Source organism: Myotis brandtii, unplaced genomic scaffold, assembly GCF_000412655.1.
Source record: "Myotis brandtii unplaced genomic scaffold, ASM41265v1 scaffold191, whole genome shotgun sequence".
NCBI lineage: Eukaryota > Metazoa > Chordata > Mammalia > Chiroptera > Vespertilionidae > Myotis > Myotis brandtii.
In genome coordinates this window covers 4,129,536-4,143,947 of record NW_005357115.1, presented here as the reverse complement: position 1 = coordinate 4,143,947, position 14,412 = coordinate 4,129,536, and the positions used below count along the sequence as shown (strand labels likewise).

The 14,412-nt window shown below is 40.0% G+C and overlaps 1 protein-coding gene across 3 annotated transcripts in view; it reads left to right on the top strand.

Annotated features, from left to right (window-relative positions):
- THADA (thyroid adenoma associated) overlaps window positions 1-14,412 on the top strand; it is a 296,168-nt gene that overhangs the window by 221,258 nt on the left and 60,498 nt on the right. For all 3 annotated transcript variants that reach the window (XM_014538458.1, XM_005864760.2, XM_014538457.1), the window contains exon 31: window positions 1,654-1,748. In XM_014538458.1, coding sequence (XP_014393944.1) covers window positions 1,654-1,748 — 95 coding nt within the window. The remainder of the gene's footprint in view (window positions 1-1,653; window positions 1,749-14,412) is intronic.

The window sequence follows — 14,412 nt, the reverse complement described above, 5'->3', positions numbered from 1 at the left end:
ATAATGGGTGCCTTAGGGAACAGATTATGGGTAGACGGTGGGGGCATGGAAAAGGAACTTAATTTTCACACTACGTCCTTTTGTACTGTTTGAATTATTTTTATACCATGCGCATGTGGTGTTACCTATTTTTTAAACTATTTTTTAAAAAATAACGAGATGCAGGTATGAAATTAGGCCAAACATGAAGTATACATATAAACTAGGAGTGATGGCAGGGTAAGAACCAGGGAGCGAGCAGATAATGTTGGTGAAGCAAGTCAGTGAGACAGAAATGAGGCAGGTCAGCAACAGAGAAACTGAAAAAAGAACGTTTGTTTTAAATCAAAAGTATCTGATTGCTTTTCATGCTAGAACATATGGCAGCCCTAGGATATGGGCAGTTCAGGTCAGAGTGGGAATAAACTTCGGGGAAATGGTAAACTTACTCACAGGGAATGAGAAGAAAGGTTTAGGGATCAGTAAATGGAAATCCACCAGGCAGAACACTTGTGCCATTCCCCAATCTCATGTTAGAAGCAGAGAAGGGCAGGGAATGAACGCTTAGGGGGCATCTGCCATGGGTACCAAGGTGGGCATTCCAGTTTGCTCTGCCACACCAAATACTCACAGTAACTCACAGAGGTGACTAGGTTTCCCATTGTACAGGTCAGGAGTCTGATTCAGGTCACAGAGATAAATGGCAAAGCCAGGACTCAAACCCAGATCTGTCCCTACTGATTTTACTACTTGTGCCGAATTATTAGTACACTGAAGAGGTTTGGGCCCTTTTCCTGGTCAGGATGAACTGAGGCTCAGAGCCAGGGACCTTCAGTGCCGATCTTTTCTTTTTTTTTAATTGGTTGATTATTTTTACAGAGAAACATTGATTTGTTGTTCCATTTATTTATGGATTCATTGATTGATTCTTGTATGTGCCCTGACCAGGGATTGAACCCACAACCGGGACAATGCTCTAACCAACTGAGCTACCTGGCCAGGGCAGTGCTGTTCTCAAAAGAAAGACTCCATTCTTCCTTTTGTATCTAGATCCCTACATCCGAGTCCACTCACTTGTTCCAGCCTGTGGGTCGTATTGTACAATGAACTGCTCCATTTATTGAGAGAAGAAAATATTCCATGTATTAGGAATGTCTGCTCCGGTGTTTGTTAATGCTTTCATGTGTTTGTTTTTCAGCTGGTTACTTTAAGTCCATAGATATGGTTTGTCATATGTGAGTGCAATTTTTCTTCTCCAAAATGCTACACCAGTGATCTTCATAACCAATGGTTTTCCCCCTAGATTTGTTCATTAAGAAGAAAATAATAGAATATGGTCCTCCCCACCACCACATCTTGTTTTCAGATAACTGGGAGACAGCATTGGTTTTTGTTTGTTTTCGGTTTATTTTACTTGTAGCCAGAGCGTAAAGTGTTACCTGTTTTATACACGCCTAGGCTCGACCTCCACCACATGCTTTAGGATTTCTTTTTCCCACTTGACTTACTGATGTGTTCTCACCATTGGTGATTATCTGTTCTTTTTTAACATTTGCTGTAACTCCCTAAGCCTCATGACATGCCTGGTAGAAAAATACCATTTTTTCTCTTTTCTGTGACCTACGCCTCAGGGAGAGAAAATATCAATTTATTTTCTATTCTTTACCTTTCTAGGCAAAATCCATGTTTGGTGACCAGAGCTGTGTATATTGATATCCTCTTCCTGTTGACTCGCTGCCTTGACAAACCCACAAAAGGCAACCAGCCAGGTATGATTCATAGTTATATCATATTTTGGAATGGTTACAGGTCTTTGAAATGTAGGTGGGGTTTTGAGTGACTCTTCCACACACTCCCCTACCTTCTACTTTTGTTAAGACTAAACCACACATCGAAATTAAACATAGTGTCATATGGTTCCCTCATAGAAGCTTCTCAAGGAAACGTGTCCTTGTTTAGTTGGAAGTTTGCTGTTTACTTTCTATTTGGTCTTTCAGGGAAGAGTGTGGAATCTACTCAGATACCTTCTGTGTTTCTAAGACCTTGACTTTTTCTTATTTCATGCATTTCCTTTGAAAGGTTATCATTTCTATAAGTCAACTCTGACGAGTAAGAATATATATATTTTTTACACTTGTAAAACATTGAATCGTCGCAACACTCCCTTTTAAACCTTTTATTTTAAAATAATTTAAGGCTCACAAAGAAGTTGAAAAAATAGTGGAGAGTTCTCAGGTACTCTTCCCCCATGATGAAAGGTCATCATTTTCAATAAGAGTTCTTTCTGTTCCCTTTGTGGAGATAACTGAGCTGGACTCATTTAATGTTGGAGCCTGGATATTTGAGACTGTCTCAAATCCACCCCTCGCTACCTCAAGCTCTGACTTTATACGTGTTCCTGGGTCATATATGTTTCCTGGTATGGGTCCCAGATCCACATACAATTGTTCTATTTTAATCATGATTCACAAAGTGGTTTTCTTAAAAGGGAGAAGGGCAACTCCAAATAAAATTTTTTTTGAAATGTTTATATAAGAGGCCGCAGGAAGTGCTGTACATGAGTTCCAGGCCACAGACTGAAACTGATTTTCGTCAACACAAACTGGAATGCAGGGTAATGAGCCTGCAACTGGTTAAAATCAGCCTCTTCTAATTGATTAGGCCTGTCTGAAGGAGGCTACAATTACAGAGTCAGACTCTGAGTACAAGCAGGCCAGGCCTTTCCTCTGTTAAATTTAGTCTGTCAATGATTTGTTGTCTTCAGTAAATATATTCAGGCTGTCAGAGTCCAGCTCTGTCCAGATGGAACCCCGCTCCCAAATTCAAACCAAGTTAAAATGCTTTGAGGGGGAGGTGCGAAACCGCCTCACCCGGATCAATGCATATTAGCCCACAAAGCCCCCCTGGCCATGCAGAGGTAATAAGAACATGCCTGGACTTTCATCAGCTCCACATCCCTGCACAGGGGTAGCTGTTGTGTCCGTTTGGTAGAATGGGATCATATAGTTTTATGGCTGTAAAAAAGTCCTCCTTTATGCCTCTCGTCCCAGCGTAATTATTAACAGTGCCCCCTTTTACTCTTGAAAGTGTCCAGGTTTGCGCAATAAATTCTAGGTCACCCTCGCTATAAGACACCTCAGGGTTGTGTCCACTTTATTTTACTCTTGAGCTAACTGGGGTCCAGAGATTATAAACCAGATGTTACCAGATGTAAGTTGTTTTGGGTTTCCAACATTTTTGTATTTCAATTCCAGATTCCATGTAGCTTTATAATACTTCTCTGCTTAGTGTCTAAAGGGCCTTGGCCATGAAAGAGTTGCTTATTATTCACAAGTCCAATCAGTGGGATCCTATCAGAGTTGTGTTGTTGACTGTAGTTATTAGTTTATTTGAACTAAGTTTTTCTTGACGTAGTACCATTCTTTCTTGTCTAGAAGGATTAACCCTTGAATGTTGTAAAATACCCTCTCTCTTCTGTAAGTGCCTGTCCTTTAGCTCCTCCATAAAGATGACTTGGGCCATTTTGAATCTTCCTTTCCTCCAAACTCTTATCCTAGTATGACACCATAGCTCTAAATACTTTATCCTGCACTGTCCAATATGGCAGACACTGGCCACATGTGGCTCCTGAGCACAATTTGGGATGTGGCTGATCCAAATTGAGATGTTCTATAAGAATAAAATTAAACACCAAATTTCAAAGACCCAGTATGAAAAAAAAGTGTTAAATTTCTCATTGGTTTTTCACTGATTATGAGTCAGAATGATATTTTTTTATATATTGGATTAAATCAAATGTATTATTAAAATTAATTTCACTTGTTTCTTTCTGCTTTTAAAAATGTGGCTACTAGAAAATCAAAATGACATATATGCCTCATATTATATTCCTGTTGGACAAGTACTGCTTTTGTCTGGTCCTTTGGGAATTACCCTCATAAACCACAGGATGTATGTGTATGTATCTATGTCTATCTCTATGAATGCATGTATTCATATAATACATCCACAAAACAGTAGAACAAATTGTCCTCCTTTGAGGATGAATTAGATTTTTAGGACTAACCAAATGTCAAATACAATGGTGATTAAGAGGGATAGCACTGTTTAGGTAAAAATAAACTTGTGAGCTTAAAATAATGAAAACTATTCTCGTGTGTTTCATAAATTGTTTTCAAAGGCCATTTGAACAATAGTTAAGTATATTACCAACCAAGGTGATCACTTACTTAGATGTGTAGATTTCAACATGATTTCAGAATAATGTCATAGCATTATAGTTTACCTTGTAAGCCAAAGAATGTGCTTTGCAGCCCTGGCCGGTGTTGCTCAGTGGTTAAAGCATTGGCCCACACACCAAAGTGTTACAAGCTTCATTCCTGGTCAAGGGCACATACCTGGATTGCAGGCTTGATACCGCTGGGGCGAGTGTGGGAGGCAACCAATTGATGTGTCTCTCTGACATCAATGTTTCTCTCTCCCCCTCTCCCCCTCTCTCTCCCACACCCTCCATCCCTTCCACTCTCTCTAAAAATCAATGGAAAAGATATCCTTCAGTGAGGATTTTTGCAAAAATGAATGTGCTTTGCATCATCAGAATAAGTGCTCAGTTAATATTAGCTACCGTTAATATTATTTTCATCATTATCATGACCATGCATCTAATCTAATCCCCTGCAGCCTAGCAGAATTGTGCTCTACCCCTCACATTCACTGTTTTCCTCCTATTCTTTTTTTAAAATACTTTTTTATTGATTTTTAGAGAGTGGAAGGGAGCGGGATAGAAAGATAGAAACATCAATTGGCTGCCTCCTGCATGCGCCCTACTGGGAATGAGCCCAAAACCCAAGCATTTGTGCTGACCGGAATCGAACGGGCGACCTCTAGGTTCATGGAACAATGCTCAACCACTGAGCCACATCGGCTGGGCTCTCCTCCTATTCTTAAACATTTTCAGGAAAGAAGAAATGCCTGCTTTCTCAGGAAGACACTGAGGCAGAGCATCCCGGGCAGAGAATGTCAGGCATCCAGTTGATTCCGTCTGCTCCTGCCCCTTTGATTTAGAAAAGGATCATTTTGTTGTTGTTGTTCATTTATTTTCTTTAAGACGTGACAACTAGCATCAGACATGTTGAGCACCTACATCTGGAGATACACATGAATATGTCTTGGGCTTATAAGTAGTTGCAATAAGGGATTACAGAAAGGAAATGTGTACTGAATACATTTGAGACACTAAAGAATGAATGGTCATTTCTACTGGGGAGGACAGTAAGGGCTTCATAGAAGAGGTGACATTTCTCTCTATGCTTGCATCCTCATAGGATTCTTAGCAACCTTAGGAAGCTCAGTTCCTCTTGTCACTAAAAAAGAATGTAACAGAAAATTCTTTCTCGGAATGTCAAAGAGATATGTGCAGGCATTATGGTCATCGGTATTGGGAGTTTGGGAGGTAGGGGGTGAGGAGTGGAGGACCAGACTAAAGTTAAAGGCAACATATTGCTAAAAGTAGTTGTTTTATAATGGTGTGTTTATAGGGAGGTTCATTCCTCTGATTTCTCATTGTACTAATTTTACGCAGTATAATTCTGTTCTGTGTGTACATGTATTTCAACAGTAAATGTATCTAAATATGAAGGAGATTAATTATTCCCAAAGAAATAAAGTAATATCACTTTCAGGAAAACTTTTTTGGATGGAGGAAACACAGATCCTCTCAAATATTATTTTGTAAGTGACCTTGGAAGGCTATTCCTACCACTAACGGATCTTAGAACCACATTGAAGGGCCGGGGGCATAAACAATGAGAAAAACAGTGAAGGGGAAAGGTAGAGAAGATGATTAGAAAAGCTTAAGATAATGATGTGTTTTGTGTAATTCAAACTTTTATCTTAGTACTTCCCAATCATTTGAGGTTTTCTCAGCCATTAACTAGGTTTTAAAAATTCCAAATCTGGGGGGTTTGTTTTGAGTTGTAAAGTGATTTAAACCCACGAGGACTCTCTGTCCCCTGTATTCTTTTTCCTCTTCTGAATCCAGCTGTCATCATTAGAATATATCAGTTTCCTGCTGGAAAGAAAATTATAGTCTCCGGTTGGAGCTGGGGGGGCTGAGGAAGAAAAAGCCTTGCTGCCACAGGTCTCGGAGGCTGTTGCAGGCCCGGGCAGGGACGTGGAATCGAGAGCTTTCATTCTCAGTTTAAACCCATCTCAAATTATTTGCTCTCGGGTTGGAAATTTTCCAGTGAAATATCTATTTACTGAAATTCTATCTGAGTCTTGACTAAATATTTATCCTCTTATTCTGAGAGATGGACTTTCTATTTCTCTTTTATGTCCACACCCCTTAAATTTGTGTTTTTCACATCAATTGAATTGAACATTTTCTTTTACCAAGTATTTAAACAAGCCTCTTACCTATTTGCACTTTCTAACTTTCAGTTGAAGTTCTCCTGGTGTGTTTGTGAGGGGTTTTGCTTTCTTAGTCTCTATTTTACTAATTTTATGCAACCTGGTTCTTTCTTTTATAACTATATATGTATCATGTATTGCAGTACAGATCTTGAAGAGGATTAGTTAGTCCCAAAGAGGTAAAGAATCGACATAATTTCTTAGAAATGGTTTAGGTGGAGAAGGATTTGTCCATCCTGTTCCACATCACATAAGTTATCTCAAAAGGCTATTTCTCTGAAATGTCTATTGAATGCCCGTCATATTCTCATTTTCAGGAAACATTTTCAATATCATCTTTCTCATAGTCCCTGGCTGGGTAGCTCAGTTGATTAGAGAATTGTCCTGATACACCAAGGTTGTGGGGTTCATCCCTAGTCAGGGCACATACAAAAAGCAACCAATGAATGCATGAATAAGTGGAACAACAAATCGATGGTTCTTTCTCGCCCTTCCTCTCTCTTTTTAAAGATCAATAAATTAAAAAATTAAAAATATATGTCATCTTCTTGTAGAGATCATAATAATGACCAATATTTATTGAGCACTTAACTCTATGCCAAGCACTATGCAAGCATTTTGCATGCATTCATGAAGGAGGTACTAGTGGTCCTTCATTTTATTTTATTTTTTATTTTTTTAATCCTCCAGGGATATTATGTTTATTGACTTTAGAGCCAAACCAACCATCAATTGGTTGCCTCCTGTACTTCTCCCCATCAGGGATGGAACCTGCAATCTTTTGGTGTATGGGATGATGCTCTAACCAACTGAGCCACCCAACCAGGCATGGTCCTTCATTTTAGACATGAGGAAACTGAGGCACAGAGAAAACTGCCTAATGTTACATGTGTGGTAAGATAGCAGAGCTTGATCCCAGTTAGTGTGGCTCAGTAGTTGAGCATTGACCTATGAACTAGGAGGTCATGGTTGGATTCCCCGTCAGGGCACATGCCCCAGTTGCGGGTTTGATCCCCAGTAGCGGGTGTGCAGGAAGCAGCCGATTGATGTTTCTCTCTCTCTCCCCCCTTCCTCTCTGAAATCAATAAAAATAAAAACAAGTAACAAATTAAAAAAGATAGCAGAGCCTGAGCTCTCCAGCCACCTACACTGTGGCCTCACAACCCCATCAGGGCCCAGAGTCAAAACCACTCACTACCTCAGGAGGGGTGCCCTAGAATCCTCTTTGTTGACATAACTTCTCAGGCTTCTGCCCCTCCTGCAGGACCCCCAGGCCTCAGAGAGGGATCCCCTTTACAAGTGCTTCTAGAACAGCGGTCACCAACCTTTTGGACCTCATGGACCACCAGTGGTCCACAGACCACTGTTCTAGAACACATGCTTTTACAGTGACTTTCTTGCCTGCGTTTCTGTCTCCCATCCTGAGGGTCTCTGGAGTAATGTGAGGTGTACCCAGGATTGGAGCAGATTACTAGAAAGAGAAAACTTGACCATTCCTGGGCAAGCACCTGCTCTGTTTCCTTTTGAAAGTGGACCTACAGCCACTGCACGAAACACTTCCCATCACCAGGCTGCTGGTGACTGCATTTTGTGGTTACTTTGTTAGTTGGGATTTATAGTTCAGATCTCATCATTTTGCCAAATGCAATAAACGTTTTGTTTTAATTGGAATGTAACTTTTTATTGTTAATATTTTTCTTCTAACTGCCTTAAAAGTTACCATCTTGTGCGCGTGAAATCAGAATTCCTAAATAGTCTACATGCCTAGTCAGTGTGCTTTGTAGATCAGTGTAAGATTAGAAGACAGACTCTCATTTATTACTGCTCGTATGTATACAATGGAGGTTAGGTCATGTAAGCCCTCCCAAAGGCCAGTGTAGATGTTGATGATGGTTAAGCGGTAAAACCTGTGAGAAGTATTCAGCAATGCCTTGTATTTGTACGGCCTAGAACATGAATAATATATGTGTGACATGAATGAATATAAGGTCAATGATTTTTATAGATATTAACTTCCTTTACCTAAGTTCCTGGGAAATATAGCCATTTAAACAATTACAGAGAATGAAAACATTGGCAACTTATGAACACCTGCTTTGATTATTTGGTCTAATTAGGTTAAATTTAACCAATCCCATCTGAACAAATTGAAAACAATTCGTATCTGTTCCCTCGGTCATGCACTTTTATCAGCGTTAGATGCAGATGTGTTTAATATGACACAGTTGGTGCTATTCTCTCAGCTCTGGGTGGGAGATAAAAGGGAATTGAGAACACATTTTTAGAGTCTTCTGGGGACTTTGTATTTCTGGGCCTGCAGCTATGAAATTTCAAGGGAAAAAAACAGGCTTTGTTGTCAATAAATTAGTTTTTTTCTCCAAAACACTGGGACTATCATCTGAGCTGTTGCTTTTGCCAAAAGTGTCTTTCCCAGGGACAGTGAGCTCCTAAAATAAGCGGATGGTTCCTAGCTGCCTCTCGGATGTCAGAATAATACAGGGTGTGTTAATAGACTGCCAGGTTCATGTGGTGTTTATCCCTCATTAATTCCAAGCCTGGTGCTGAGTACATAGACCCACAATCCTTAGAATTTTAAAGTTCAGAGACCACTTAATCAATAGGTAGCGTGGAAACTATAGCAATTAAGTGACTTGCCCAAGGTCACACAGCTGGTTAGTGAAATAAGCTTTTCTGGCTCCTGGTCTACTTCCCATTTCTATGACCAAAATTAAGGGCCTCACAATAGTGTGAGTTGGGCTGAGTGTCTGGAACTTAACAAAATGATGTCACAAAACCCCCTTACCCACATCTCCACCCCAGAGGTAAAATACTGTTCAGATGAGCAACTGGGGTCTCAGATCTGTAATTTCAGGTTTGCTGTATGTTCCTGTCTTGCCCCATTCCAGCCCCCCTCATCACAGATCATCTGAAACTAGTTGCCCGTGTCAATTAAATTAGTTAAGCAAGTTATTTTTGAAAGCTTATTCTAGACATTTCATATAAATGGAATCATACATCATGTGGTCTTTTGTGTCTGGATTCCTTCTCTTATCATAATGTTTTCAGGGTTCATCCATGTTGTAGAATGAATCAACAGTCTATTCTTTTTTATGGCTGAATAATATTCCATTATATAGATATCCCACATTTTGTTTATCCATTCATCAGTTCATAGACATTGGGGTTGTTTCCACTTTTTGCTGTTATGAATAATGCTGCTATGAAGATTGATACTTAATTTTTTTAGGGGGGCATATATTTTCAATTCTCTTGTGTACTTACCTAGGAGTAGAATTGCTGGGCAATATGCCATCTCTAAGTTTAACTTTTTGAGGAGTTGCCAAACTGTTTCCAAACAGACTGCACCATTTTACATTCCCACCAGCAACATATGAGGTTTCCAAGTTTCTCCACATCATCAACATCACTTATTATTGTTCATCTTTTTTATTATAGTCATCCTAGTGGGTGTGAAGTGGTATTTCACTGTGCTTTTGATTTGCATTTCCCTAATGGCTAATAATGTTGAGTATCTTTTCTGATGCTAATTGGCCATTTGTATGTCTTCTTTAGAGAAATGACTTGAGATGCTTTGCCCATTTTTAAATTGGGTTATTTGTCTTTTTATTCCTGAGTTGTAAGAGTTCCTTAAATATTCTGGATATTAATACCTTATCAGATATACAATTTGCCAGTATTTTCTCCAATTCTGTAGGTTGTCTTTTTACTTTCTTGATAATGTCCTTTGCTGTAAAAAAGTTTTTAATTTGGATGTAGTCTAGTTTATTTTTTCTGTTGTTGCTTGTGCTTTTGATATTATATCTAAGAAACCATTGCCTAATTCAAGGTCACAAAGATTTGTACCCATGTTTTCTTCCTAGGAGTTTTATAATTACATCTCTTAATATTTAGGTTTTGGTTCATTTTGAGTTAACTTTTGTATTGGTGTCAGGTACAGATTCTCTCTCATCCTTTTGCATGTGGCTGTCCATTTGTCCCAGCACCATATTTGAAAAGACTTATCCTTTCCCAATTGAATTGGCTTGGCACCCTGCTCAAAAAACCAATTGACCATATAAATACATGGATTTAATTCTAAACTCTCAAATCTATTTCATTGATCTATATATCTTTCCTTATGCCAGGACCACCACACTGTCTTAATTATCATTGCTTTGTAGTAACTTTTAAAATCAGGATGTGTGAGTCCTACAACTTTGTTCTTCTTTTACAAGATTGTTATGACTGGGTCCTTTACACTTTCAAACAGATTTTAGGGTCAGCTTGTCAATTTCTGCAAAAAAAGAAATACCAGCGTGGCCAGCGGGACTCGGTGGTTGAGTGTCAACCTATGAACCAGGAGTCCCTGTCAGGACACATGCCAGGTTGCAGGCTCGATCCCCAGTGTGGGGCGTGCAGGAGGCAGCTGTTCAGTGATTCTCTCTCATCATTGATGTTTCTATCTCTCCCTCTCTTTTCCTCTCCGAAATCAATAAAAATATAATTAAAAAGAATCACCAGCTAGGATTTTGATAGGTATTGTGTTAAACCTGTGACTTAATTTGAGGAGTACTATCATATAATATTATGTTTTCAGATACTCTGATCAGAAATCTTCTAAGACTTGTTTTTAAGCTTTGTTATGATGGACCCAATCTAAAAAGGAGCCTTTAGTTAGTGCAAATTTAGCTCCATTAACAAAGCGATACTCTTTCAGGTCTCTCCCTGATGTCCCATAGATTACAAGGTTTCTCTACTGTGGGGAGTAGTCTGGGGCAATTGAAAGGCTTGCCTTGTTTGTTTCCTTCTGTCGGGGATCACTGTCTTGCACTGCCCATGTCTAATGTTTAAAAACAATTTTGTACATTTTGTCCAGTTTTCTAGTTGTTTATGGCAGAAGGGTAATTCCTAAAGGAATTAAACCCTCACGAGCTGAAGCAAAAATTACGTTCATCACTTTGTTTTGAAACCTCTTGGTTCCTCACTGTAAAAAGGAGATAATGCCGTCAGAGGATTGGGGTGAAGGTCACATGAAAAACATTGTGAAAACTCCTTGAAAAGCCATTAAGAAAGGAAAAAATCCAACATTGAAAAAAACAACAACCAGCTAGTAGGAGGTAAAATTGATAGCAAGAGCAAAGAAATGAATATTCATCACATCCAGAGTCGAAGACAGAGCTTGCTGGTCCCGTGGTCAGGTGCACTTACTCTCAGGTTCACCGTCTTCCACTGCTCATCTGGCAGAATTGACTTAACTCCTGCCTCCATGTTGAGGCCAGACTTCACCTTAAATGGCATTCCCAGTGCAACCAGATTGTTGGATTTGCCAGTTATCAGCTGCACCTTGCAGCATCGTTCCTACAGGTGTTGGTCTGTAGTCCGATGGTGCCAGCAACCTCTTCAGTCCTAGAGTCTGTTTCTCCCAGAACTGTAAACTGTAGCGCTGGCAAGGGACTGAGGTAGGTAGTCCTAGCCTCTCTCTTACTACAGTGAGATAACAGAGGTAAACCCCAGTTCATTAAAGGAATCTTCCTAGCCATCTCCCTCCTCTCAGGTTGGTTTCAGACTGTATCTCATTGCCTGTGAGTGGAACAGAAGCCCCTGGTCCTTAGTGGGGAAAAAGTAAACTAAACAGGAATGTCTAAGGTATGGTGGGGAAATCTCTGATATCCGGATCCTGTCCTTAGGAGCAGTTCACTGACAAAGAACCAGAAGCTGTGTATGCTTAGAAGTAATTTTATGGTCATGTCTTTCGGTTGTCATGTGTTTCTCTACAAGTATTTCCCGACTTCCTCCCTGCGCTGGGCAGAGGCAGGATGGGATGGTGGGTGGAAGCAAGAAGTAAAAGCTGTTGGAACCACACAGTGCCTGCTGAGCTTTCTGAAGGAACTGTGTTTTTATTTTATGGGTTGACAAGATAGTCTTCCTCCTTGCTCAGCAGCAGGTAAGGAATTTTGTGCTTAAAAATACATGCCTTTGAGAATATGCAGGGGGTAAGGAAAGAAGGGGATGTTTCCAAAGGGGTGTGTGTCTGGATTCACACCTGTGTAAGCAGGGCATGAAGGGATTCAGAGACCTAGAGACAAAAGTAGGCAAGAAATAAACAACCACTGCCAGTTCAGGGTGCTTCTCAAGACAGAGTTGGAATCCAGTTCCTTCCAGCAGGTCATTCTACATGTTTGTAACTGGAAGGGCCCTTGGGGTCAGGATTACAGTTTATTGGGAGGGGCAGAGGATTAAGTAGAAGAATGGAATTTCCCTTCGATAAGGAGAAGCCAAGATTTATTAAATCAGTTGTTTTTTGTTGTTGTTGTAGTTCCTATGGTTTCTTTTTCTCCCCAAATATAATTTTTTTTTTACTGAGAAATTGCATAACAGGCCATTAACATTCACAGTGTACAAATTATCATCTGTGATTATTTTTAGAACCAGTTTATCAACCGTTTCAGATAAGAACTTTTGTTGGATCTGATTACAGAACTCTCTGACCAGAGCTACAATTCTTTGAAATAGAGCAAGCTGGCATTAAAAAGTGAAATCTGTTTATATTTTCTCACCCCCTACTTTTAAAAGAAGAGTAGAGATTCTGGGAGAGAGAGGCAGGGGGGATAAAAGAAACTTCAGAACAATTACAGCTGCAAAGTTTTCTTGGCCTAGTGGTACCAGAGAATTCAGAGCCTTTATAATATATGAAGGAGAAATCCATTCATTTATTCATTCATTCATTGAGTTGAGGCAAAGGGAACAGCATGTGCAACATCAGGCAGAATAAACACCCTTCTTCTATACCTCAGTGGCTAGTGACCACCTCAGTGATGCAATCAATATTGCCGTTCACACGGTATCCCTAGTAAGTGACTTATTCCATAGCGGTAAACCATATTTTCCTGTTTGGTTGGACTTTTCAGTCCTAATGGGGATCCTTCCTCCTTCATGGATACTGATTGCTGCTTATAAATAGAACAATTTCGTTGTGTTCACCCGGCTTTTGCTTCCCCCATAACCATCTCTGCTGGGGCCAAGACAGTGCTGTCACCTTGGGCCTGTACACTTATTCCCTCTTGCCCCTTTTATTTTGGCCAGTTCCGCACAAAAACAATCAGGCTCTCTTCATTGGTGACATAGCAGGGAAGGTCAGGGACCGTATAATGTTCAGGAGCTCTTTGGTCGAGCACTAGATGAAGGGTTGTCTTTGATTAGGGGCCATGGTCTACACAAACAGGTACCATTAAACACTAGAATTACACACGTTCAGCACGGCAAGATGTTTACACTGAGAAGCATGCTGATCTCAGATGCTCTGAGGTAATGGTTCTTAAAGTGTGGTCCCTTCATCAGCAACATCAGCATCATCTGGGATTTTGTTAGACCTGTGATTGTTGTGGGACCTGCTTCTGAATCAGGAAATCTGGAGGTGAGTGAGCACCCTAAAGCTGAGAACCACTGGTCTCAGGTGACAGCACAAACACGCTTCGGGAATATGCTCAGTGATTAGAAGGCCAGGTGAAACTGCCTTCTCTCTTTTAATTGTTATTTTCCAATCTCTCTCTTTGCTGAGTACTTATGTAGAGTTAAATTAACCTAAATTAAATGCTCTTCTGGTGAAACTCAGCTGTATCCATAATTATGTGGTAATGATATCATCCACATTTTTTCCAGAATGCCCTTGTCAAAGCTGTTTAAATTAACATGCATTTTTTAAGATTATGATGATGTTTTGAAAAGAAATTCTAACAAACCTACATGAGTAGTTTAGAAAATCAAAGATGAATGACCCTCGGGCCTGCCCCCTGGGGAGGAGTCAGACTTCCCTAAATAATACAGCAGGATTTGTGAAATAGGACACTGTCCCTGCTCAAGGCATATGCAGCTTTGAAATCCCCTTTCAGCCAGGTCGATGTTAGCGCCCTATTCTGGTTGGTGAGGGTGTGGCGGTTTTGAAATCCAGTTCATTTAGCATCACTGTTCAGGTTGTAGATGTAACACTGAAATCTGCAACTCACCAAAGAACCAAGAACTCAA